The following is a 23,839-nucleotide window of genomic DNA, read 5'->3' on the forward strand; positions in this document are numbered from 1 at the left end:
TGAAGGCTGGTTTCCTTTTTATCCTGTACTTTGAACCGTGATCTCATGACGGCGGTCCATTACAAGTCACTAATTAGTGCCTGTAGGAGTTTCTTTGGGCAAAGCAATGTCAAATATAAACCATGTTTATTCATTCTGTCTATTCTAATACCAAGCCGAAACACACCTACAGCTTAGTCTATTACCTAAAGCTTCGTCTGTCACCTAAAGCTTAGTCTGTTAGTCTTGACTCTGGTCTGAATAGCATAAAGTGACTCACTGATTTCGTCCCGTAGGGCAGGGATGCTCTCATTATTCAGATGATACATAGCTCCTTCGAGGGTTCTCTGAGCGCAAGAAGTCACGAAGTGAGACGCCTCGGTGGGCCTTCACTATTGACCACACAAGCAAGACCTGCGCCCGATGTACATCAAGTGGATGGCCTCTCCAGCCAACTGAGTTAATACGATGAAGGAGTCGGTATAAGAAGTAAAAGTAATGCTCTTCGGGGATATATTCGTCGCGAAGGGCCCGAAATTGGCCGTTCCAATCATTTCCGTGGGCCTGAGATCCGTTGGCCTGAGGCGCGATATGGCCGTTCCAACTATTTCCGTGGGCCTGAGATCCGTTGGCCTGAGGCGCGATATGGCCGTTCCAACTATTTCCGTGGACCTGAGATCCGTTGGCCTGAGGCGCGTCATGGGCTGACCCTAAGACTCGCTCAGGTTCAACGTGGAGGATGTATGCTAGCTGGAAAAGTATGAGCACCAGATCCTCTCCAGGTTTTGTGATGACGGGCAAGTCGTTGCCCCAGAACATCTAAAGACGTCTTGTCAGTAACTCGTTACTCGTTTTGCCACATCTTCAAACTGCTTACCATGATCCAGCGAGCTGGTCTTTCACACTCTTCATAACTTGGTAACTTTGTGCTTGCGAATATCTTGTCTTCCAACTCCTCCAGCAGTATGATTTCGAATACTCGTCTCGGCTCAGCGCCGGGGAGTTCATAAGCGCTAAGGGGTCGATATTGCGGCGTAAAACCATTCAGTCTTTCGATCCGTTTTTCGTGCCTCATGATCAGCTTGACTGCTTCTTCCAGGTCCGAATGGATAGCGCCGCCCTTGAGGCGACAATAGTTGACGGCGTCGAATAATTCGGCCATGATGGAGATGATGAAGATGATGAAGATGATGTTTGTCTATGTTTTCGGAAGAATTGGGATTCCCAGGTAAAGATCCTTTTCTCTCCTAAAGGTTAACATCAGGAAGGGGGTAGCTGTCATAAGGAAGGAGGTGGCCTCAGGGTATCAGAAAAATTGGCCGCTGGAAGCATAAGAGACGAAATTAGTGGGCCACTTTATGCTCTTTAGACTATAGCTCTTAGACTATTTATTTTTGTAACCCAAGACTTAAGAGGTCATTTTTTCTGCTACCCACTAGGGTGGTCAACACAAGGAAGGAGGTTATCAACATAAGGAAGGAGGTAGCTGTCATAAGGAAGGAGGCAGTTATCGAAAGGGAGAAAGGTCAACCGTCTTTTACCATTCGTCAAAAACACACGACATAGATCATCTATTCCCAGTGACGAAGATGGCAGCCACGGCAGACAGCGCAATAAACTAATATTTATCTCCCTTCTCTACTAGCGACAAAGAAGCCGGCAGTGACCGAACCCAGAGACCTCTGCAGACTACATATCTCAGCCTAGCAGTGTGCAGTCACCGTCTCAAGCAGGACTCCGCCTTCAGACGCTGCCGTACCTGTAGTTTCTTACATCAACAAGATACATGCTCATGGGGCAGCTGTTCTTGGTGTTCCCTACAACGCGATTAATGGCAACTCAGGGCCAATGTATTGGAGCTAGGTTTTGGCAACTTCATACTTTGATGCTTTGGCACTTTCTGGTAGTAACATGACCAACTTGAGAACAACCAGAGAATCTTGACTTAGAATTCGTCTTGGATACTGTCAACAACACTGTGGTTTTGTTGCTCATCTAGTTTAGCTGACTTCAAGATAATTAAACAAAATACACGCTCAAAAAGGGAACTTCAAAGGGAAAGAAAGGTCAAGAGAACTAATGATGGCTCTGTCACTCTAGCATCTGTAGATATCCTCGAGTACCATTGTCCGCGTGACTGAGCCTGTAAACTTTGACCTCCAGGACAGAGAGTTGTATTCTTCCTGGTAAAGGTCGATTGGTGCTTTGCATTTGATACACTTTCTCTCGATTCAGCAGTGCCCCTATCTCATGAATGGAATAGCCAGGTGTTGATGCGTTAGGGTTCATAATTAATGTTGACCAGTCCATTGCCCAGATGATGGCAGATAACGAACGTTATTTTATACCATAACCCAACAACCTGTTATCAAAGTTCACACAAAAGTATTAAAACAATCTACCTAAGGATGAAAATATATTTAAGACAAGCTTCCCCATTGGCAGAATAATCGTCACCAATCCTCAACACACAAACGAATAAATCGACACACAAAACACCCATAATCAACACAAGATGCCCGACGCCGAGGACAACCCCCCTGCGGACGCTCCCCCCGAAGAGCCTCCCGCGGAGGAGCCTCCCGCGGAGACACCTGAGGAGAAACCTGCGAAGGAACTTCCGAAGACATGGAATTATTTCATCATGGGTTTCTTGATCTTGACTTATCTTGTTTTCGGTTACGCTATGTGGTATTTGTGGAATGACGGGCCATACAAAGCCTGGTTAGCAGAGAATGAAGAACGGAGGCGGCAAGGTCTGCCGCCTGCTTCATCGAATGGTGGTTCTGGTCGTTTTCGACGCAGCATGTAAGTCTTGGCGCAGCGCAAGAAACAATGTATTCACTGACATGTCGCAAAGCCCAGAGGAGATGACATCCTCTGTCCCCACCATTTCCACATTCACAAACGACGCTCCATGCAATCAAGGAGCTGTAGCAGAAGGCGAAACACGGAAATTCCTCCCCCTCTGCACATTCGCTTGCGCCCACGGGTACTGTCCTTCACCCTGCGTTTGCACAGGCCACGGCAAGGAATCTCCTCTCCCTCCTAATACAGGTCTCCAGGCCTGTCGTATCCAGGGAACAGAGAAAGAAAACGATGGGCTGTGCGCTTTCGCTTGTGCCCATGGCTATTGTCCATCAGCATCCTGCACGACTGGATGTGAGGAGACGAATAGAAAGATGAACAAACTAGAGTAGCCTAGTGAAAGAAGCGGCATCTAAAAACGCCTTACCGAATCTGCCTTGAAACCTTTTACCCCAAAAGAGCATGTTGCATCTCAAGCGCGCCACGAAGTTGACGGAGCAGGGTTATAAGTGGTTACAGATTTGCGGCTGAGGAATGACCCTTGTGCATACCCGTTGAGAGAGGGGGGTTGAAAGAATAGATGCAGCATCAAGATGTGATGAATTAATCTTTCACCAATTAAGTCTCGGGATCACGTTGATTGACAGGGGGAATAGATAGATGGATAGATAATAAAGTGCCAAGAGGGGGGAACTTGTTCATCTCCCGTCTTGTCATTTTCTTGGTTTCCCCCGCTTCTATCTTTCGTGTAAGTGAAGTCCAAGTCAAGATGGAGCCTCTACGACATGCGAATACTATGCCGCCTCAGGGATTGTCTCATCAGAGATCTGTTGCTAGAAAGCCAGTGGGAAAACAATCTGTAGTATCATCGCCTTCACCACAAGTTATTTCTCTTGCGCATAGACCTGCTCCTCAGCAGCAGCAGCAACAGTATCCATCGGGTGGCTATCCTCACCATCAGCAACAACAGAACCAGCAACCAAATGCTCAGCAACAACGTCCTCAGTCTTATCATCCTGGACAACAATTTCATCCTGGATACCCTCAGCAAAGGCCACATCAAATCCATAATGCTCAGCCAAATGTTCAATCTGTACAGTCCATCCAACAACAGCAAGTACCCGCTCAGCATCTTCCGCAACAACAACAACACCAAGGCCAATACTCTCAGCAACCTCGTCCCCAATTGACACAGCATCAACAGCCTCACCATCAATCGCCGCAACAGTCTCAGGTTCAACAACACTCTCCAGCACTGCAACAGCAAGTCCAGACACAACCTCAACAACTCCAGCAACATGCGCCGCCGCAACATCAAGTTCAACCTCAGCATCCTCAGCAACAGCCGCATCAACAACAATCTCCGATTCAGCAACAGCAGCAGCCGAGTATCCATCAACCATCGCCTCAGCAGCAGATCCCCGGTCAATATCCTCAGCAACAGCCATTTAGTCCGATAAGCTCAGCTGCGAACATAGCGAGTCAAACGGCCCAACCGACACTGGTAAACACTCATCAAACACCACCACAACCTCTGGCTCAATCTCAACCCCAACCCCAACCACAGCCCCAGACACCAGTAGCAAGCCCAGCACCTCTACATCACAATGGGTCTAGCCATGATGACATCAACTCCTGGATACCTGCGAGCGTTGGTAGTAGTAGTCCCAGCGTCGCAACACCTGCCACTACTATCGCAAGCGTTGCTTCACCAGGCCCAACACCTCTGCATCACAATGATCCTGGTCATCCTAATACCAGCTCATTTGTCCCTGAGCACTGGATACCTGCGAGCACTAGTAGTGGAAGTCCCAACATTGCAGCACCTGCCGCTACCATCGCAAGCGTCGCTTTACCCAGCCCGATAAGCACTCCAACATGGGATCCAACTTCTCCTCCACCAATTCAACAAACTCCGACAGCAGACGTCAGACGTACTTCTACTGGCCAACCCAGACTGTGTAATCATTGCCGAAAAGGTAAGTCGATTGAGCTACCTCAAGACACACTCGCTGACCGTTCTAGGAATCCCTCTCAATGTATCAGTGTATACCTGCCTCATCTGCAGCACCGCCCACATTGCGACAAACTTTTGTGTTTGGTGTTTCACCTCCAACGTAGTCAACACTTCCCACAGCCACGACAAGTCTTACTACGCAACCGAATCCGACCCCCGTGTACAACCGTCAGTCCAAGATGCGACAACTCACATGTGGACAATCCGAAAGAATGTATCCGGGCGGCTTTGGTACACACATAATGCGACCGGACTCAAGACCCATCTCAAACCTACGGCGGCAGCTCTATCGGGATTCTCAGGTCTGCCGCCTGGTTGGGACGAGCGCAGGACACCCGACGGACGAACGTTCTACTTCAACAAAAGACTGGGAACCAGCGCGTGGACCAAACCACCCAATTCTCTACCTGAGGGTTGGAAAGAGTTGAGAACACCAGACGCGACACCATTCTACGTCAATGAGCAGCTAGGATTGTCGACGTGGGACCGACCAGGACAACAGCCAAAGCAGGGCAATAAAGTCGTGGTCAGAAGGAGACCTGCTCCCGGCCAGCCAATCACTTCACAAAACGTCGGAGACAACATCCTCTCTGCTACTATCAACGCCGCCAGACTAACCGGCCAAGGTGTCGAGTCGGCCAGTAGACAGGTTGGGAAACTGGGCAAGAAGAAGAATTGGAGGAAGCTTGGAAGGATGCTTAACCAAGTGAATGGTCTGACAGGTGATAATTCTGGAAGCGACAACGAATACAACGATTACAATGACGATAGTGGATTCGGCTTTGGGGACGATTCGGGTGGCTACCAAGACCAACAGCAAGGACAGTTCCAGCAGAGCTTCGATCAGTCTTTCTCGGAGCAGTCGCAGCAGTCGTTCGACTTTGGCGAGAACCAACAACAGGCCATGTTTCAACAGCCAGCGTACGAACAACAAGCGACCTTTGAGTTTTCGGTTCAATCTGGGCCGACGAATTATGACCAGTCTATATTCGATCAGCAGCTTGAGCCGTTTAGTGTTACAACAGAGGTTTCTTATACTACTACCGAGCCTCAATCCACGTTTGAGCAGAGCTACGAGCCACAGCAGGATCAATACTTCCAACAAACCTACGAACAGCAATCCAGTTTCGAGACTCAACAAGAGACCACGTTTGATACGATGCCAAACCAGGAATCTACTGTCATGGATCCCAGTCAACAGGCTCAACCGCTCGAATCTATGCCACCTACGCAGCAGACCGACTATCCGCCGCCATCGGTACCACAGGAGCCTTACGTACAGCCTATGCAGCCTGCACCTCAACCAATCTATCAACCTGACCTGCAGCAGACATACTCTACTCAACAATACATCTACGATCCAACTCAAGTACCCCAAATGACCCAGCAACAGGTAACAGTCTCTTACCAAGTACCCACCTACACACCCCAACCAGCGGAATCGTTCATCCTCCAATCTCAAGCACAGCAACCAGTCTACCCAGTCTATATCCCAAACAACCAGCCCGAGATCATCACTAGTGATGATCACCTCGTCGAAGTCCCCGGCACTACCGACAGTACAACTCTCGTTCTGAACAGCGGATACGGAGGTAACGACATCCTCGCCGGGACGAGTCTGGCTGCAGAACAAAGTGCTGTAACAACTCTACCGCAGGAAGACGTCGTCAGTATTACTGTACAGTCGCAGTCACCTGCAATCGGGACTACTTACACTCCAGAGCCAGGAGTGGTTCAAGAGAGCAGTGCCGCTGGCAAAGCGGAAACAATCGTGTCTGTTGATGCTGTGGTGGCGGAGAATGACTTTAATACGGCTGAGAGATGCAACCAGTTAATCTGATGAGATATGAATCAGAGTTGAACAGCAGGTTTGGTTAACTATTGGACTACGCTTTATGAATGAATTTTATGTTATTTGGGGTATGGTTCAATGTTGGAAGCAAGGCGTATATGTATGTAATTGACACTTCGGATACACGATATCATTGGGATCAACGCTCCCTAGTTCTATAGTTCGCTATTCAAGAAACGCTTCATCTACTTTATACGCCTACCTAAACTCCAATGTCCAAGCACTAACATCCAACTTCTATCTTCCCATCAGTCTTTCACGCCCACGACATCTCATAACTATCAACTCTTGCACTATCACCCCGTTTGATCTTCCTACGCAAATCCCTAAGCGCATTCGCAGACTCTTCCTCCTCACCAATCCAAGCAGGTGGAAAACACCTCTGCCACAATAACCACAATCCACTCGTGATAAAAGTCACCGGTATCGCAATAGCAAAGTACATCCATATCTTTCTTGACACACTCCACTGCCCCGTATCATCATCCACATTAAAGAACGACATACTGAACAGCGCCGAGATAAACGTCCCTGGTAGAAACGCCAATGTGACAAAGGCAATGGTTTTCATCGCTGCACTGTCAGATTGCGTCGCTCGACCAATCTTGACCGCAATTCTCGAATCGTACTGCGCGACGGAATTAAACGCTAGCTGAACTTCATTCAGAAGACGTTCCTTGTTTGCAGATGCTCGACAGCGAAGACTTTGAAGAATATGGTCATACCACAACAATCGTTCGTCCACACGTCGATATCCTGCATTCCGTATTTTATCTCCCCATCCAATATCTTCTCTAAACACATTATGTTGCTGTACAATAGACGCAACAGTCTTTTCCGCAACTTCAAGCGTCTCCGAAACGTGAATCGCATGGCGCGCAGTATCGTGCATATGTCTATACCTTGGATTCGGTTTCTTTCTCAAATCCTCTTTTTCTATATTCCTTACACGATCGCGGACGGCCCAGACGCTGTTATCTTGTAGACCAGCTAATTGTTCAAGAAGACGAGGGTATACCCAGAAAGGATCGTGAAGTGCATCTTTGTGAGAGTTGGTCAGAACTGGACTGGGGAAAAGGCTCCTGAGATGGGTTTGTTTTGGAGCTTCAAAGACGATGAGGTATGTTTGTTGGGTTGAGGCGATCCAGTGGGTGAAGATGTTGAATTTGTGCCAGACGTGGGTGTTTTGGTCTATTAATTGCTTGGCGAGGAAGCGAGACCATGTATCTACAGTAGTCAGTAAAGTGAAACTGGACGTGTAGAGTATTGCTTACTTAGTGATGAGATATCTCCTTGGTCATCGCGGAATGTCTCGCTGCCAAAGTATCCGTTTGATCTGCGACTATAGCTTGACCACCACAGCTCAGGCATAAGGAATTCATTTGTGAAGCATTTCCGACAAGATGGACACTCGCGCACCTTGTCGGCGTCCGCGAAACTGCCATCATCAGCAATAATCCTCCATAAATCGCTGGTAAACTTACATGACCGTAACATGAGAGTCAGTCCTCAACAAAGGATGTAAACCCTCATTATAAAACTCTCCCGGGCTAATCTGATTCAGCCCACGCCATTCCTCTTTCCCTATTCTCATTAGTACTCCCACTAAACCTTAACTTCAGTAGTAACACACCTCTATCCCACGACAAGACACGAAAGTCAGCGCAATTTTGGTGCATTTTCGTTGATGGCTGTGGCATGTTGAACAAACTTATCGAAAAGTGGAAGAATTGGGTATTAGGCTGCCTTTTCAACCATCAATAAAGATCAGGCCAGGGTATGCCTGGGGCGGTGCTAAGTTGTGAAACATGATGTTTTTTACATTTTGTTATTTTGCCATCACCAACAAGAGCTGAGCCTCTTTTTGGGGATATTGGACCAATCGTTTTTATCGCGGTTGCGTGTCTTGTCTGTATGCGCCCGGCGGGTTGCATAAAAACTGGCATTGATCTAATGGGTGATAGACATAATTGATCAGCTCTAGTTGAGGTTACAATGTAGAAGTGCGCTAGTATTTTAGTCTGGCCTTTTCTCAGTCCCGCCTGAGTGCTAAGCGCCGATGCCTGTGGGTTGAGCGTTTGTTGTATGCAACATCGCTGATCCTTCTGTCGGCGCCTACAGGAGAGTTTCTATTCACTGTAGGAATACAAAATGATGCCGCTTTGTTGGTCGCCAGGTATTTATTGTATTTTGCAAACTTCCAGGTCGAAAGAGGTATGGTCTGTCCTAAATGTTATCACAAGAACTACTTTAATTATCTCGAGATAGGTATTATACTTTAAATTTTCACACTATCATCATAAAGTAAGATCAGATAACGTCAGGCCAGGACTCGAATCCACCTCACGTCTTGGCACTGAGGAGTTCCCTGTCGAACTTTGCAGTGAGTTTGGACAAGATACCTTCGACACGCTGGATAAGTTGCGAGTGACTCTCCCAAACAATTTTCTATCCGCTCCTTCCAGTTCCTCTATCATTTTTTATACACGATGCCCTCGTCTTGCGATGGCCTTGACTTCTCTGCTCGTGGTGAGACTTTCAGAATCTCGAGGTTCCCGCTGCGATGATGACCAACGACGGGAAAGAGGTGCACAGCCAGGCCTGTGTAACAGGCACTCTTTCCCTGCCCTCAGGGTGTCAGAAGACTTGGCCGCTGGAAGCATAAGGGACGAAATTAGTAGGTCAGCTTATGCTATTTATGCCAGACCTCTTGCGTTGTTTATTTTTGTACCCTAAGACCCAGGAGGCCAACTTTTCTGCTACCCAGTAGCCTGTCAACTGTCATTATTGCTGCAATGGACTACATGAAGATGCAGCCTTCTTGGTACCCAAATCTGCCTGGCTGCGCTGATAGTGGCTGAAACCTCTCATGCAGCCGAGCCTGATATCCCCTCTTTCTCCTCCTTCCTCTTCATCCCTCTTCCTTCGTCTTTCATCCTCATATTCAAGTGCTTCAACAGCCTGGTCAAAAAACAAGGACATCAAGAAGATCGGACGATATATGACGTCCCTCTTGCTAATCTAACAGTACCAGTTTTACACAATGTCGGGCCTCGAAGGTCTCGGTATTGTAGCCAACGTGATCGCCGTCGCCGAGCTTTCCCTCAAGGTCATTGCATGGTGTTCCAAGTACGCCCAAGACGCCAAAAGCTCGCATGATGACCGCGCCCGACTCCTACAGGCTGCCATAATGTTGCACTATGAGTCTGATAAGGTCCACGAGCTGCTCTCTTCCAAGAAAGGTTCCAAGCTACGAGCCGCTCAAAAACTTTACTCTGTTGCAATAGGCAGCAGCGAGGCCCAACTGCGCGAGTTGGAACTCCAGCTCTCGCAGAAAGGCAATCGTCGCACAAGCCTCAGATGGCCTCTGCAGAAGGGGACAGTCGAGGCAGCTATCCAGCACATTGAGAAGTCTACCAAGACTATGCTAGAAATACTCCAGATCGACATGGCGTAAGTCAAATTCTCTTATATATATCTTCAGTCCGACTCTATAGTGGACAACAGCAAGGTTACTCTGAGCTTCAGAGCACAAAAGCACATGGCCCAAGATTTGTAGCCTAAACATCCTAAGACACCTAGTCTAAAAAGCATAAACTGATCCACCAGTTTCGACTTTTGTGCTTCTGGTGGACAATGTTTCCGGCGTTTTGAGGTCGTCAGTACGGAATGAATCAGAAAAGATAACTCGGCTCATACGATGAAGCATCTAATACCATGGAACAACTGCTAAGGGTTCTAATCACAGGGAACTTCTCGTCGGCATGGACGACAGAGCTGAAGCTGAAGAGAAAAGAGCAACCATTGATCAGCTACCATACGTCGGTGACGCAGTCTGGAACTCGCACACCGAAGACCGGAATGCCAAATGTCTACCAAACACTCGAGAGAAACTTCTTGAAGAGGTTGAGGTCTGGATCAAGGATACGACTCAACAATCCAAAGCAGTCTTCTGGCTGAACGGCATGGCTGGTACTGGCAAATCCACTATTTCACGCACAATTTCGCAGCTTCTGGCTCAAGATGGACGACTAGGGGCTACCTTCTTCTTCAAACGTGGAGAAGCCGATCGAGGTGGTATCTCGAAAATGATGCCGACGATTGCACGCCAACTTGCGATGAATCAGCCTTTATTAAGTCCGCATATTCACGCGGCCATCCGGAATGACCCTGATGTCGCGAGCAAACCTGTGACGGAGCAATTCAATGCCCTCATTTTCAAGCCTTTGCTGCAGAGTTCAGGCCAGTTCTCAAGCAATAGCTCCATCGCAATTGTTATTGATGCATTGGACGAATGTGACTTGGATACAGACATTAGGCTTGTCGTAAATCTGCTCTCTACTGTCAACGCAATACATTGCCCCCGACCTCGAGTATTTATCACGAGCCGTCCAGACCTTCCCGTCCGACTTGGGTTCAAAGACGTCGAAGGGTCTTATCGAGACTTGATCCTTCATGATATATCTGCCTCGGTCATCGAACAGGATATAACTACCTTTTTCCGTCACAAAATGAAACTGATTCGAGAAGATTGGAATGCTTCTGTTGGAGAAAATCGGAAATTGCCACAGGACTGGCCTGGAAGCGAGTATCTACGGTCACTCGTAGACAAGGCGATCCCTCTTTTCATCTTCGCTGCAACTGCATGTCGATTCATCAGTGAGCGCCAGCTAGGAAGTCCTGAGAAGCAACTTCGCAGGTTTCTTGAGTATCAAACCGAAGGTACCACATCACAGCTGGACTTTACCTACAGGCCAGTCTTGGCACAGTTGTTTAGCTCAAACTGTTCAAAGTCCAGTGAGGGTCGGATAATTCTGGAGTTCCGGCGTGTTGTCGGTACTATCATCAACCTTTTTGATCCTTTATCGACAACAGCGCTTTCTCGTCTCTTGGATGTTGACCAAGATTTCATCTACAGTAAGCTGGATCTTCTTCACTCTGTCCTCGATGTTCCTCACTCTCCGGATTCACCAGTCCGAATGCTCCATCTATCCTTTCGCGACTATTTGATGAGTCCCGAAACCCAAGAGCACAAGTTCTGGATAGATGAGAAAGCCTCGGCAAGGAATTTAGCCAAAGACTGTCTCCGCGTAATGGAAACTCTACAACCCGATATCTGCCATTTGAAGATGCCTGGAACACCTCGTTCAACACTGAAACCCGAGTTCATAAACGCATGTATACCCCATGAGGTTCAGTACGCATGCTTGTATTGGGTAAACCACCAAGTGGTAGCGGGACTTGGGCCTAATGATGCTACAAGAATCTTCAAGTTTCTGAAACGACATCTTCTTCATTGGGTCGAAGCTATGAGCCTGCTAGGTAGAACTTTCCAGATCACTAATCTTATGAGAGAATTGCAATCTGCCATTCCCATTGAGGTAAGAGAGTTGCATGTGCAATATCTAGGCCACGGACAAACAGCTTACTTATTGTTACAGTCAACGGGTGACGAAACAGATTTAACCAACTTCCTGAATGACGCGATGAGATTCCTTGATATGGACATTCAAACTGTCAACTTGGCACCCTTACAGATTTATTGCTCTCTCTTAGTGCTAGCACCCAGTAATAGCCCCGTTGAACAAATGTTTGCCGCCGAGGCTCCAGCCTGGGTGACTTTGCTGAGTGGACAAGTAACTGACTGGGACTCGCGGCTACGTTTGTTGGGGAATACTTATGATCCCTTGAGCGACGAAAGCTCTATGAAGTTCCTGCCGGACTCTAAATCATTATGTTTCATCTCGGAGCTCGGTAATTTGCAGGTCTGGAATTGCGACACCGGAGAATGCATTCATGATATTAAGCCAGACCCGGAGAAGTATTCGCCTATCACTTTGCAGGATGATATGGAAGATTCATGTTTTTCATTCTTGTTTTGGAGTCCAACAGTTTCACCAGATGCCAAATCAGTAGCTGTCATACTTGAGCGAGGAGATCATCTACAAGACGTTCCACAAAAAATAGTGATATTCGACTTGACAACAGGTCAACTCATTTGCGAAACCTCAGACCACTGTTCATACGCTTTCGCATTTTCTCGAGACTCAAAATTCATCTGGTCATGCACAATAGATGGACAGGTCTGTGTCTGGGATTCATGCACAGGGGTTTGTACTGAGAGGCTTGATTGTCCAGTGAAATGGACCCCTAGAAGCAGAATGGAGTTTTCGTTAGGGGATCCCAAAGTTCTCATCATCTGGAACCCTGATAGTACCTATGTTTGGTATCTCGAGGCAAGCAAAGTCGATGAGGGTCTCGCGATACAACTGTACGAAAAGGTGGACGACGATTACGATGACCGAATCATCTCACCAATCATCTCACCAGACGGAAGGCTTTTGGTCACTCTTTCATCAGACGGCCTATGGCTCGTTGTATGGGATATTTCGGAGCGCAAATTGCTATGGAAATTGCCGGAGGACATAACGATAAAGAGAAGATGGTCGGTAACATTTTCACCAGAATCAACTTTCCTAGCGGCGGGAAGTTCCAATACGCCAATTCGGATTTGGGACATGAGAGATGGCAAATGCTTCAAGATCCTGGCCTCACCTCAGTCTGACATAGTAAGTTCGATGACATTTTCTCCCGACGAACAATATCTCATCTCATTCCATTTTTATCGTGATGGAACATGGCTATGGGACATCAACACAGGTATTTACTCTGTATTAAACATTGAGGACAGCTGCGAAGAAAGGCCTTTGTTATTTTCTCCAGACGGCAAGAAAATAGTCTCAAAAACGTACAATGCCTTAGTACAACTATGGGACTGGCAAAGACTCCTCGAAGTGCCTCCAAAGGCTTTCTCGAAGTTAATGTCTCTTGTCCTCTCACCTGATTCGTCTATGACGGCGGCACTTTTCGAAAATAACGACATTACGATTTGGGACACCGAGACTGGTGCTGTGTTACGTCGTCTTTCTTGTCCCAATACAAAGACAAAGGGTATAAAGTTCTCTCCGGATTCATCTCTTGTCGCAACTACGAACAGTAAAGAAAGTGCCCATGTATGGAACCTGCATGAACCTCATGTCGAATGGCAGTTTATCCAGACAGACCAATGGATAGATCTAACCTTCTCCCCAGACTCCCAAGCTATAGTTACTTGGGGAACCGGAATTAAAATATGGGTGCGAGAAAGTGGTACGTTCAGATTCAAAACTCTTTTATCGTCTGAAGAGGAGATAGGCTCTGTTTGTTTCTCACTGGACGCGAAATTGATCTCTACCTCGAGACTTGACGGGGTTGATGTATGGAACTGTGATACAGGTCAGCTTGTTCGAAGTTTACCAATTGATGTGCATCGAGTCATTTCAATAGATCTACAGCCTTCAACGGTCTCATCGTACGCGATAGTTGTTGGCACTGAGGAGCGTATCGAAGTCTGGGATTTAGAGACATGTTCCTGTATTCTGAACGTTCATTCAAGTCCTTTCGACAGCATAGTTGCATCTAGAGGTATAATCATAGTCGGGCCATCAGAAGAAACACTCCGGATTTGGAACTGGTCAACTGGGGAAACGCTTACAATAGCCCCTGTCCCCTTTCATCGTCCGCTTCTACAAGACTTTTACCCAGAAAGTTCGGTTGTGCATACTGACTTCGGAGATTGGGCCTTGTCATCGGAGTCTGGTCACAGTCAACTGACGCAGATGTTTGGGGTTGAACCCGAATGTGAATGGATTCAGTGGAAAGGTCACAACCTGTTTAAGCTGCCTTCTGAACTTCAAAGTTATTATATTCAAGTAGCGCCTATACCGGGAGAGTCTTTAGGGTTTACTGTTGCTATCTTGCTCCGGTTGGGAAGAGATCTTGTTATCTTGCGATTCTCGAATGAAGGAGGCATGTTGGATGACCTTATCTCCAGATAACATAGTTCTTTAGGGGTTTCGGATATATCTACATGTTTCAAGCATCTCTACCAGCTCAGAGGCTGAGTGCGTTGTTGAAGGGGTGAAATCGGCCTACCATTGCCCTCTTCATCGCTAAACTCAAGCAGTAGACAAAAGACAACATTGACGCCCGTATATCGCGGCTCGATTGAACACCTCGCCAATTACACCCGAGTTATCTATCAAGCAGTACAATAATGTGTTCATTTCGAGTATTAGCTGAAGAGCGAGAACAGTGTTGCATCCCATCCCAGACTACCCCCTTGTCGGAGTATAAGACGGCAACGCCATACTACTTGCCCAGTGACAAAAACGTTATCCTCTAAGTTTAGAGTACGAAACTGAGTTGACTAAGATGCATGACCTAGGTAGCATAAATTGACCTAGTTATTTCGTCTCTTACACATTCAAGTCAACTTCTCTGTGTCCATGAGGGATGCCTCCCTCAAGGTGTCAGAAGAATTGGCCGCTAGAAGCATAAGGGACGAAATTAGTAGGTCAGCTTATGCTATTTAGGCCAGACCTCTTAGGCAGTTTATTTTTGTACCCTAAGACCCAGGAGGTCAACTTTTCTGCTACCCAGTAGGCATCGCCATAGTCTCAGTGTTGGTGCGCTGACTGCATAAAAAGCTGACCAACAACCCGGACCAGTCAAGCATGATCCACTACGAAAGCTTATTCTGACCTTGGTAGGGCTGAAGTAATATTTATGTCGCTGCGGTCTAGAACAATGGCTCTTAGGAGGTTGTGGGATGCATCGTGATGACACACGACGCACTGTTTGGCGAATGGTACACAGAAAACAATCAGATACGAATAATATTCCCTGAGCTGGGCTCCGCGACCCTGACTCTACTTCAGCGCGGCGAGTTAACCTCAAGATCAACCTCCGTGTAGTAGTCTGACGAAGGAGGATGAACCCTCGAACCCAAAGCAAGAGCAACACCATTCCCAAACCCAGTACCCACATAGTAAAACTGCGTGTAATCGCCCTCCAAATCACTACACACGATCTTTCCCGTATTCATATCAAACCCGCACGTCGCAGCCGGCACAGAACACTCAAGACCGTCATCATCCTTCTTCTCGCAAGTGAGCAAGCCCCAGCGCCCGTTGCCTAGATCATTTTTGTCACAGAGTCCAACGTAGCCTGGTGAGTAAAGCGAGCTGTATTCTATACACCAGTATAGCCCGTCTACTTCACGGACGAAATATGTTTCTGGTTCGATGGAGAATGTGAGGGTCGCGGCGTTGGGGTCAATGTCGAAACCCATTGATCGGTACGTCATCTTGAAGCCGACGAGGTGTTCATCTTGAAAGTTGTGGCCTGGGGCGATGATTTGGAATGTTTCGAGGGAGGAAGCGGCGGTTGTGGTTGTTTCGGAGAGGGTTGTTGTTTCGATGGAGGATGACAGGTCTGTTGTTGATGACTCGGCGGTGGTCTCGTCCTCGGAAGTTGACGTCGCGACACTCGTGTAAGCCTCTGTAGTACTTGCGACTGTTACGTCTGAAGTGGCGATGGTTGTAGCAGTTGTATCACCAGTTGTCTCGAGCTCTGTGCTTGTAGGAGAGCTGAGCTGAGAAGCAGTTGTCGTAGTCTCCGCAGACACAACACCTGCGCCCTGTCAGAATCACGAATCACAAGTCACTCAATATAGAAAGTTCACTTACTAGACTCACTCGACTGACGAGGTTTGCAGACACTCGCAATGGCAGTATTAGCCCCAAGGGCGATTGAACATAAAAGAGTGAAGCGCATATTAGCAACGACAATTAACGAGCGACAGCTGCCAAAACAGGTAGAGAAGAGTAGTTGTTCGAAAAGAAGATAATGGATTGTTCATATTGATCTATTTGTTTATATTAACTGCGAATAGGGGACTGAACTATTGACTGTCGTTTGAAGCTAAGAGGTTTTAGCTGGGCTGAAGTGTCAACTATTGAACACTAGCTGGTGACCATTGGCAAGATCTGTAAGTGGTTGGATTCGCTTGAGGACTTTGAGATCGGTGTCTAGACTTATGGTTAATTAATTGCTTCATATGAGAAGACAGTAGTCGCAGTTCAATCGAGAGGTTAAGATTGAGGAACTGAGAGATGCTTCTTGAGTTGAACTGAGAGGTGCCTCTAAAGTTGACCCGACAGATGCTCCATAAGAAACGCAATCTAACCAATCAGATGATCTAATTGCTTCTCTAAGCCGGGGCTGTTCTAGCGCTGACAGGGGGCACCTCTCAGCTCAACTCAAGAAGCATCTCTCAGTTCATCTCATGATTATGATGTAGAACGCCGATTCAAAACGGACAGTGCCGCCCATGATCGCGATCAATTAATTTATCTTCACAGTCTACGAATAAATCTCTGATCAGATGATTCGATCTGTGCTACTTGAGTTTCCTGATGTTGACATGTCACACAGCAGCACATGTAACCAAGCAAACGTAACTTGCCGCAATCAGGAACATTCAGTGAACAGACAGACCAGCTGTCAAATGTTTATTCTCATCACTATCAAAGATAGATTCCAGATGAATTAATTTACTTGTTTATCATCTCCAACAGTCTCGATGGATCTACAGCTATTAGCGCCACGAATGGTGACGCCACAGCTATTAATGGTTGAGTTTCGGGGTCGCCATCGAGAGGTATGTATTTAGTATATTGAAGTCTAGAAGAGAAGAGAGGTATGTTGCAGTATATTGAGGTCAAAGGCATGTTGCAATATATTGATCGAGGCACAGTGGAGTTGTTATTCATGATAGTGGTTCAATTTAGGTAGTACAACATACAGCATGTCACTCAGCTTAATAACATGCCATCCCTTACATCTCACCACATCCATCTCTCACTTGCATACAAGCCACACCGCTCGATTACTCACCTCTGATTCCGTACTCTATCATCTATCAGAATGGCGTTTGGGTTAATGATGAGATGCTGCTAAAAAGGGACTCTCCGCCCCAAGTGGATCCCAAGGGTCTTTCGGGGCGAGCGGCATGTCTTCCATACTCTTCAGCCTTGTTAAACTTGGAGCTTGTGACAGTGACTCAATCAACCTTTTTTTTTTCTGATCATTCATCAACCGGCTATAGCGGATGTAGGCAGAGTATCATCTCTTATCAGTAACTAAACACACTAGAGAGTGAATGAATGACTGACTGATGCTCGTCATTGTTGATTCATTGTTCGCAATCAGGTCATCTACTTCTCCAAAGCTTATCATCTTATCACGATCCCTGTTCTTGTCTTGGGTCTTTGTTAGTCTGGTGACACCCACTCTTTCTACCAGTATTCTTGGCTTTTGCACTGAGGCTTGCAAGCCTGATCTGGATTCCCACACACTCACTTTTTTTGCTTCTTGGGTTGGGTTGAGTTGATTCGAGAGGCTTGGCTACTTTTGGGATGCAGATCATGAGCTAGTGCCAGTGACACGCGCCCTCTGTCCAAAAGGTGATACGTGAAAAATACCCTGTTTATTTACACTGAGGGAGGGGTACGTACTCAACTGCCGAGATGATGCTTTATGCAGAGTCGATCATTGATGTCGTCGTCGTCGACGTATTCACTTCCATCATCATCAAGTTCTGATCTACCACCGACATATGCAGTTCCATCTCATGTGACTCAGTATCAATACCACCCTCCAACACTGTCAACTTGGCACAAACATTTATTTAGTTTATCAAATAGTGAAAAGGGTCACAAAAACAAAAGAGGCGTTTTCCCGCTGACTCTTCTCTTCCCCCCAAGCCACCCTCTCTCTCTCTTCCAGTCTAACGTTAGTTTTCCCTACCTCCCTCCCATACAATCGGTAGTCACCATTTGTTGGGCACAAAGTAAAAGTATATAATAATCACAGTCTCCTAAAAACAGGGATTCATCTCTGACTTGCTTTGTTCTTCTGTTTGTACCTGATTATTACGCTTTGATCAACTTATAAAGCAAGGATCTGCCTGTCATATTGGGCCCCCACTACCAAAAGACAACACATCAACCCAAACCGCCCTGGAATTATCCTGAGCTGAGCAAGACGAGAAACAAAAAAAAGAAAATACAGAAAGGAGTTACATACGCATTTGAACTGAGACAGGGTATTCAAGGAATTGATATAAACCTCGTCTCGTCTCTCTCAACTTTGTCTTTAACTCAACACACAACACAATTCATCATCAACTCAACCATCACAACTCGACGCCATCAACCACTTACTTACACACACACAATGTATCGTCAAAACCACCCCGGTCCTCTCTCCCTACCCACAACCTGGAGTCCTCCCACCAACGACATGCCCAATAAATCCCACGACGAGCGAAGCCGCCAAGCAAGCACCTGCTCTGAACGCAGCTGCGAAGGCATGACACTCGACGAAACAAGAGAACTATGGAGATGCATGCTCGAGCTTCAACTTCGCTACGGATGTTACAACTCTACGAGGATAGACATGGCTGTTGATGCTGGTGAATCTGGTCTTGACCTGATGCGTACGTTCTCCCCTCATATCTGACCTTTTCTTAAATTTTATTAACATTTTATTTTCTTTTAGCAAACCGTTTTATCATCGATACTTTAAACGAATCCGTTATTAACCTTCCCGATGAAGGTCGCGAATTACTTAACCGCTACTTATGTCCTTCGTCACCAAACAATAATAAGCAAAAGTGGAAATTCTGGAAGAAGGAATAATAATTTCTTTTGTTAATTGGGGTCTTATTTATGGAGTTGGGGAAGCAAAGCGGGTTAGAAAATGGAATGAAGCATATTATACCCACGATTATCATCAGAATGGCACTGATTTACTCTTATTTTTTAATTATTAAATAACAAACATCATCATCATCATCATACTTACTTAGCGATTCTACTCTCAAAGTCGTCTCCTTGTTTGATAGATCTAGCCTGGATCTTCATACTCTCCAAAACCCTCCCTTTGACATCCTCATTCTCAATATCCATGCCCATAAATCCACCATACGTAGCATTAAACTCAACATCCTTCAAAGCAAGCCACATTCTAGCCATCTCATCAACACCGAGCGGAATAAAATTGGGAATACTCCAAAGGAAAGAAAACGAGTTCAACCCTGGTGGTCGAGACGCACGCTTTGCCCCAATAGCATCAACGTCCCAATTCCCCACGCCTGAAGCTGTGGTCATGAGCGTATCAGCAATGAAAAGCCGAGAATTGTAGTGCAGGACCAAAGAACCGGGGAAGTGACCGCCTAATTTGATAGCCGTAGCACCCGTGTCAAGGATCGGCGTCGACGACTCGGTGAGAGCAACCTGATGCTCCGACGCAAACGTAGTCCAAGATTGATCTTCAGCCGCGATATACACAGGACAAGCAAACGCTCTAGCCCATTGAACATGAGTACTGTAAAAGTGCGGATGACTTATAACAATCGCCCTCAATCCTCCCTTTTCTTTGATTTTCTGCACAGTCTCATCATCCAGCAAGGTAATACAATCCCAAAGGATATTCCCCTTGGGGGTTTGGATGAGAATAGCGCGCTGGCCGATGGCTAGTTTGGGAACAGAGTGGATAAAGGTTATGTTCGGATCCGACGAGCACTCTATCCATTCGTTCTTGAAGTGCTTCTTTAGTTGACCAAGAGTAGAAAAGGATTGACCAGAGGGGGGGACGAATTGGCGAGGATCGTCGCAGATGTGACATGTTTTCAAGGCGGAGCGATCAGCGGTAGGGAATTGAGTACCGCATGTATCGCAGACGAGCCATGAGTCTGCTTTGACTGAGTCGTATTGTTCTGATGTGAAAGTCATGATGAGAAGAGACTAGTTTGCGATTCAAGAGTTGGTTTGGTTGATCTTGGATGAATATAGTAATTGGTCTGGATTATTGCTTCTTTTATCTTCAATACTCAGACTAGATGACAGTCATACATCAACTGCTAATTGACGTCATTCCCCGCGTTTGACGATAGCCTCAGTTTCACAGCTTACCAAGCAAGACCTTTTGTTCAAGGTCCAGACTCACAACGTGGCATATTCGTTAAATTGATTCCACATCATCATATATCGTATTCCCGGTATCGGAAAGATACCAGTCCCAAAACTCCAAACACCTAAATGCTAACCAAAACATCATAACTCATAGCATTTCGTAATCACCACGCCTCCCACATCTGACTTCCCATAGAAATCAACCTGTTAAACAATTGATCCCTCATAGACACAGCCGTGAGGTGATGTTCCTGTCCATCCTTTGTCTTGATCATCAATCCATCCACAATCTCACTACCCATCGCCCATCCAACAATGATTTTGCTCTTCCACCCAAGACCACCCATCTTCTTCAACTCATCAATCTCCCCAATTGACACAGTCCATGCAGGCTTCAGGTCTTCAAGCTCAATCGTCCAGCTAACAGCCGGTGTTGTAGCCGTAGCTGTGATGTACGCATGACCCTTCTTACCCTTGTATCGCGCTGGGAAACGGATGGGTCCGGTGATGGGATTGGGTTGCTCGCCTTTGACGACACCCAGACGGTTCTTTGCGTGTGGAGCGCCGGCTTTAGCCTTGGCCTTGTCTGCAGCCAAAGCAGTTGTGACGCCGCCCTTGGCAGTAGTGCGGATAAAGTTCATAATGCGATGCGATTTCTTATGTTTGCTCTTTTCTTCATCGTGTTCGTCATCTTCATGAATTACATTGGGGTCTGGCTGAATAGCCGCAGTAATCTCGGCCTGCGATACTCCTTCTGATGGTGTTAGCATGCGTCGCTCACATTCAACTAGTCACTACACACCTAAATGCTCAAGACCCTCTCCAGCAGTCTCGTGGGGTTCAGTTGGGGGAGGGACGTCTGAGGTGGGTGGCGGAGGCAGAGGAGCCTTGTTCTTCTCCCCAATACGAAGAAGAGTGATGGCCAGCTGCGCATTGGTCGGGACGCCTCGAAGAATGGTGTTTCGCAGTTCAACATACTTCTCCCAGCGAGGATACGTTCTGTTGATAAAGTTCAAAGCAGGTGTGATAACAGGATCGCCAAAGAATCCAAAGCCAGCGCCGAATCCCATACCCTTCATGGCCATGTACGGAGACGTAAAGTACGATCCGAGGAGCATTGGCACAAGAACGCCAATGAGAATAAACTTGGGTCGATGAACGTGGAAAGGCGCAGCAGGACTAAGAGCGTTTCCGAATCGCTCCCATGTATCGACAAAGTCAGCAATCATATGCATCGTCGGGCGAGCCTTGTCCCAGACAGCATTTGAGACAGGCTTCTTTGCCCTGTTGTGTTCCGCATTGGGATTATCTCCGACAGACTTTTGTCGAGCCTCGGTGGCTTCTTCAGTGAGTTTCGTTGGATCTGGAGCAGCGCTATCGTCGTCGGGGTCTGTCTGAGGGTGCTTTCCAGCAGCTGTGCTAACAACAATCTACAATCATCAGTCTCTGTCCAGTGAGGCAAAAGCAAGGCAATAAAGACTTACACCGGAACATACCGTAGAAAGGCTTGTCACAAAGCTGTGGGCCTCCTGTTCAACTGCTTCTCCCTTGTGCTTCTCGGGCGCGCCAGTGACTGAGTCATCGGAAGCGAGTACACCAGCAGCAGGAGTCTTGACTCCTCCCGTATTGGGATCAATAAGTGATGGCGGTGCGCCAGGGAAACAAATATCACGAGCTTCGGGTGACCAGATGAGAATCATGAGGAAGATGATAAGAGTCGGACCAAGAATGTCGAGCAGCCACGCAAGGGTATACACTCCCAGGAAAGCAGAAGTCCGTCGAGTTTCCTTCCACGATCTCAAACGCACAATTTGCTTGTAGAAAGCAAACAACTGCGTCAAAACAGACACGTAAAGCCGCTCAATCTGCGCTCTAAGCTTCTCTGGCGAAAACTCCTCGTCATCTGCAATGTTCATATCCAGCATTCCCAGGGGAGGTTCCTGGATACTCTTGACGTAAAACACCTGCTTATCGAAACGTCGAATCAAGGTCCACACATCCTCATTCTTGAGTCCTCCCACGAGATGCGGTACAGCTTGAGGCGACTCGTTCCATCCCAGGTTCTTGACCTCGACATCTCCATGTTCGAGCTGAGCTGCGCCTTTTTCTTCGAAATTCTTACTCTCTTCGGCGAGGGCATGGCTCACGGTGGGGGCTTCTTCTTGGTGTTGTTCGATGATTTCGGGTTCACTTCCTACGCTTGTCGAGAACCGACGGTTAGGGTCGTCGGATGCTGTAGCCATGGTTACTTTTCTGCGGTGAAGCAAGGTTTGGAGTGATCAAGAGCTGAGTAACGGACTCACGATGGGAGTTGTCTTTTCATATCTGACGTTTGACAGGCTGGAATTGGAATGGGAATAACCCCGCCGCCTACGTCAAAAGTGACAGGGAAGGAAGTATCATGACATCTAATCTCGAATCGTGACGTCATTAAATCTCAGCTCAAAGACAATCACAAGCATCAACCAAGGACACACGCACAACAAGTACACACTAAGGCAGTACACACATACTGACAAGACAACTCTACTGAAAGCAATACGATATTCCCGAAAATGGACACAAAAAAGACGCGGAAACATAGCCTCCATCCTTGGCATTCAGCTGCAAAAGAGCTGTCACCTCACGTCATGACACCCACGTATGGCACCCACTGCTATCATCCCCAATGGTCTAGATTTGCCATACAGTGAATATCCTTCACTGCATTTGTCCTCAAAACCCTGTTTTTATGCGTCTGTCTTTATTTTGCTGCACACAATTAACCTGGTTGAGGCTCTCAAATCAAGGATTCTGTCGATCCCGGGTGCAACCTCCGGAGTGGGGCCGATTGCCGATATCACGATCCGGACCACATTATCCGGGGTGTGTCAACCAAATCATCTTGATTCGATAACGACTCAAATCGATGAGTTTCAGCTTGGTGTTTAATGATACTCTGATGAAACCTTTGCGTTGCCTTTGTATCACCAGAAGAGTCAATTTGAGGTGGTGGTCAGCTTATCGGTGATGCAGAAGGGGCTTTGACAGCGGGATTATCATTTGTATGAGGATATATTATGTTCCTGAAGTTGAGATACTTGATACTTTATGTGCGAGTCTATTTGGTTAACCTTTTACTCAAGACTTTCCACGCGACTATCTCCAAAGAAAGACGAGTGTCTGTGAGCTCCTACCGACAGACCGACACGAGAAGATGGAAAGATGAGAAGATGAGAAGAACAGCACGAACCATATTCGACTCTTCTATCCCTCTCTAAAGACTTCCAGGTGCGAAAGCCTCTGCATTTTGCGACCGATCAAACCAGCTTGACAACATATACA

At 46.9% G+C, this 23,839-nt stretch overlaps 10 protein-coding genes across 10 annotated transcripts; 4 read left to right on the forward strand and 6 right to left on the reverse strand.

Annotated features, from left to right (window-relative positions):
- Window positions 1-291: 291 nt before the first annotated feature.
- FPOAC1_003632 (uncharacterized protein) lies at window positions 292-1,141 on the reverse strand (the record flags this gene model as incomplete). The annotated part of the gene is made up of 2 exons (XM_044848191.1): window positions 292-798; window positions 857-1,141. The coding sequence occupies 2 exons, from the start codon at window positions 1,139-1,141 to the stop codon at window positions 292-294; spliced, it is 792 nt and encodes a 263-aa protein (XP_044714107.1).
- A 1,353-nt stretch (window positions 1,142-2,494) lies between these two features.
- FPOAC1_003633 (uncharacterized protein) lies at window positions 2,495-3,179 on the forward strand (the record flags this gene model as incomplete). Its single annotated transcript, XM_044848192.1, has 2 exons — window positions 2,495-2,787; window positions 2,840-3,179. The coding sequence occupies 2 exons, from the start codon at window positions 2,495-2,497 to the stop codon at window positions 3,177-3,179; spliced, it is 633 nt and encodes a 210-aa protein (XP_044714108.1).
- Window positions 3,180-3,671: 492 nt separating this feature from the next.
- Window positions 3,672-4,235, reverse strand: FPOAC1_003634 (uncharacterized protein; the record flags this gene model as incomplete). The annotated part of the gene is made up of 1 exon (XM_044848193.1): window positions 3,672-4,235. The coding sequence occupies one exon, from the start codon at window positions 4,233-4,235 to the stop codon at window positions 3,672-3,674; it is 564 nt and encodes a 187-aa protein (XP_044714109.1).
- Window positions 4,236-4,394: 159 nt separating this feature from the next.
- FPOAC1_003635 (uncharacterized protein) lies at window positions 4,395-6,644 on the forward strand (the record flags this gene model as incomplete). Its single annotated transcript, XM_044848194.1, has 3 exons — window positions 4,395-4,438; window positions 4,489-4,766; window positions 4,813-6,644. The coding sequence occupies 3 exons, from the start codon at window positions 4,395-4,397 to the stop codon at window positions 6,642-6,644; spliced, it is 2,154 nt and encodes a 717-aa protein (XP_044714110.1).
- A 268-nt stretch (window positions 6,645-6,912) lies between these two features.
- Window positions 6,913-8,356, reverse strand: FPOAC1_003636 (uncharacterized protein; the record flags this gene model as incomplete). The annotated part of the gene is made up of 4 exons (XM_044848195.1): window positions 6,913-7,883; window positions 7,931-8,094; window positions 8,141-8,240; window positions 8,290-8,356. 4 exons carry the CDS (start codon window positions 8,354-8,356, stop codon window positions 6,913-6,915), a joined length of 1,302 nt encoding a protein of 433 aa, XP_044714111.1.
- Window positions 8,357-8,807: 451 nt separating this feature from the next.
- FPOAC1_003637 (uncharacterized protein) lies at window positions 8,808-13,221 on the forward strand (the record flags this gene model as incomplete). Its single annotated transcript, XM_044848196.1, has 8 exons — window positions 8,808-8,870; window positions 8,925-9,039; window positions 9,323-9,333; window positions 9,691-10,109; window positions 10,405-12,037; window positions 12,098-12,410; window positions 12,795-12,927; window positions 12,987-13,221. The coding sequence occupies 8 exons, from the start codon at window positions 8,808-8,810 to the stop codon at window positions 13,219-13,221; spliced, it is 2,922 nt and encodes a 973-aa protein (XP_044714112.1).
- A 2,190-nt stretch (window positions 13,222-15,411) lies between these two features.
- On the reverse strand, window positions 15,412-16,313 carry FPOAC1_003638 (uncharacterized protein; the record flags this gene model as incomplete). Its single annotated transcript, XM_044848197.1, has 2 exons — window positions 15,412-16,169; window positions 16,226-16,313. The coding sequence occupies 2 exons, from the start codon at window positions 16,311-16,313 to the stop codon at window positions 15,412-15,414; spliced, it is 846 nt and encodes a 281-aa protein (XP_044714113.1).
- Window positions 16,314-18,776: 2,463 nt separating this feature from the next.
- Window positions 18,777-19,240, forward strand: FPOAC1_003639 (uncharacterized protein; the record flags this gene model as incomplete). Its single annotated transcript, XM_044848198.1, has 2 exons — window positions 18,777-19,038; window positions 19,101-19,240. The coding sequence occupies 2 exons, from the start codon at window positions 18,777-18,779 to the stop codon at window positions 19,238-19,240; spliced, it is 402 nt and encodes a 133-aa protein (XP_044714114.1).
- Window positions 19,241-19,402: 162 nt separating this feature from the next.
- Window positions 19,403-20,335, reverse strand: FPOAC1_003640 (uncharacterized protein; the record flags this gene model as incomplete). The annotated part of the gene is made up of 1 exon (XM_044848199.1): window positions 19,403-20,335. One exon carries the CDS (start codon window positions 20,333-20,335, stop codon window positions 19,403-19,405), a length of 933 nt encoding a protein of 310 aa, XP_044714115.1.
- A 344-nt stretch (window positions 20,336-20,679) lies between these two features.
- On the reverse strand, window positions 20,680-22,758 carry FPOAC1_003641 (uncharacterized protein; the record flags this gene model as incomplete). The annotated part of the gene is made up of 3 exons (XM_044848200.1): window positions 20,680-21,269; window positions 21,318-21,945; window positions 22,000-22,758. The coding sequence occupies 3 exons, from the start codon at window positions 22,756-22,758 to the stop codon at window positions 20,680-20,682; spliced, it is 1,977 nt and encodes a 658-aa protein (XP_044714116.1).
- Between the last annotated feature and the right edge of the window lie 1,081 nt (window positions 22,759-23,839).

Source organism: Fusarium poae, chromosome 1 (assembly GCF_019609905.1).
Source record: "Fusarium poae strain DAOMC 252244 chromosome 1, whole genome shotgun sequence".
NCBI classification, from domain to species: Eukaryota; Fungi; Ascomycota; class Sordariomycetes; order Hypocreales; family Nectriaceae; genus Fusarium; species Fusarium poae.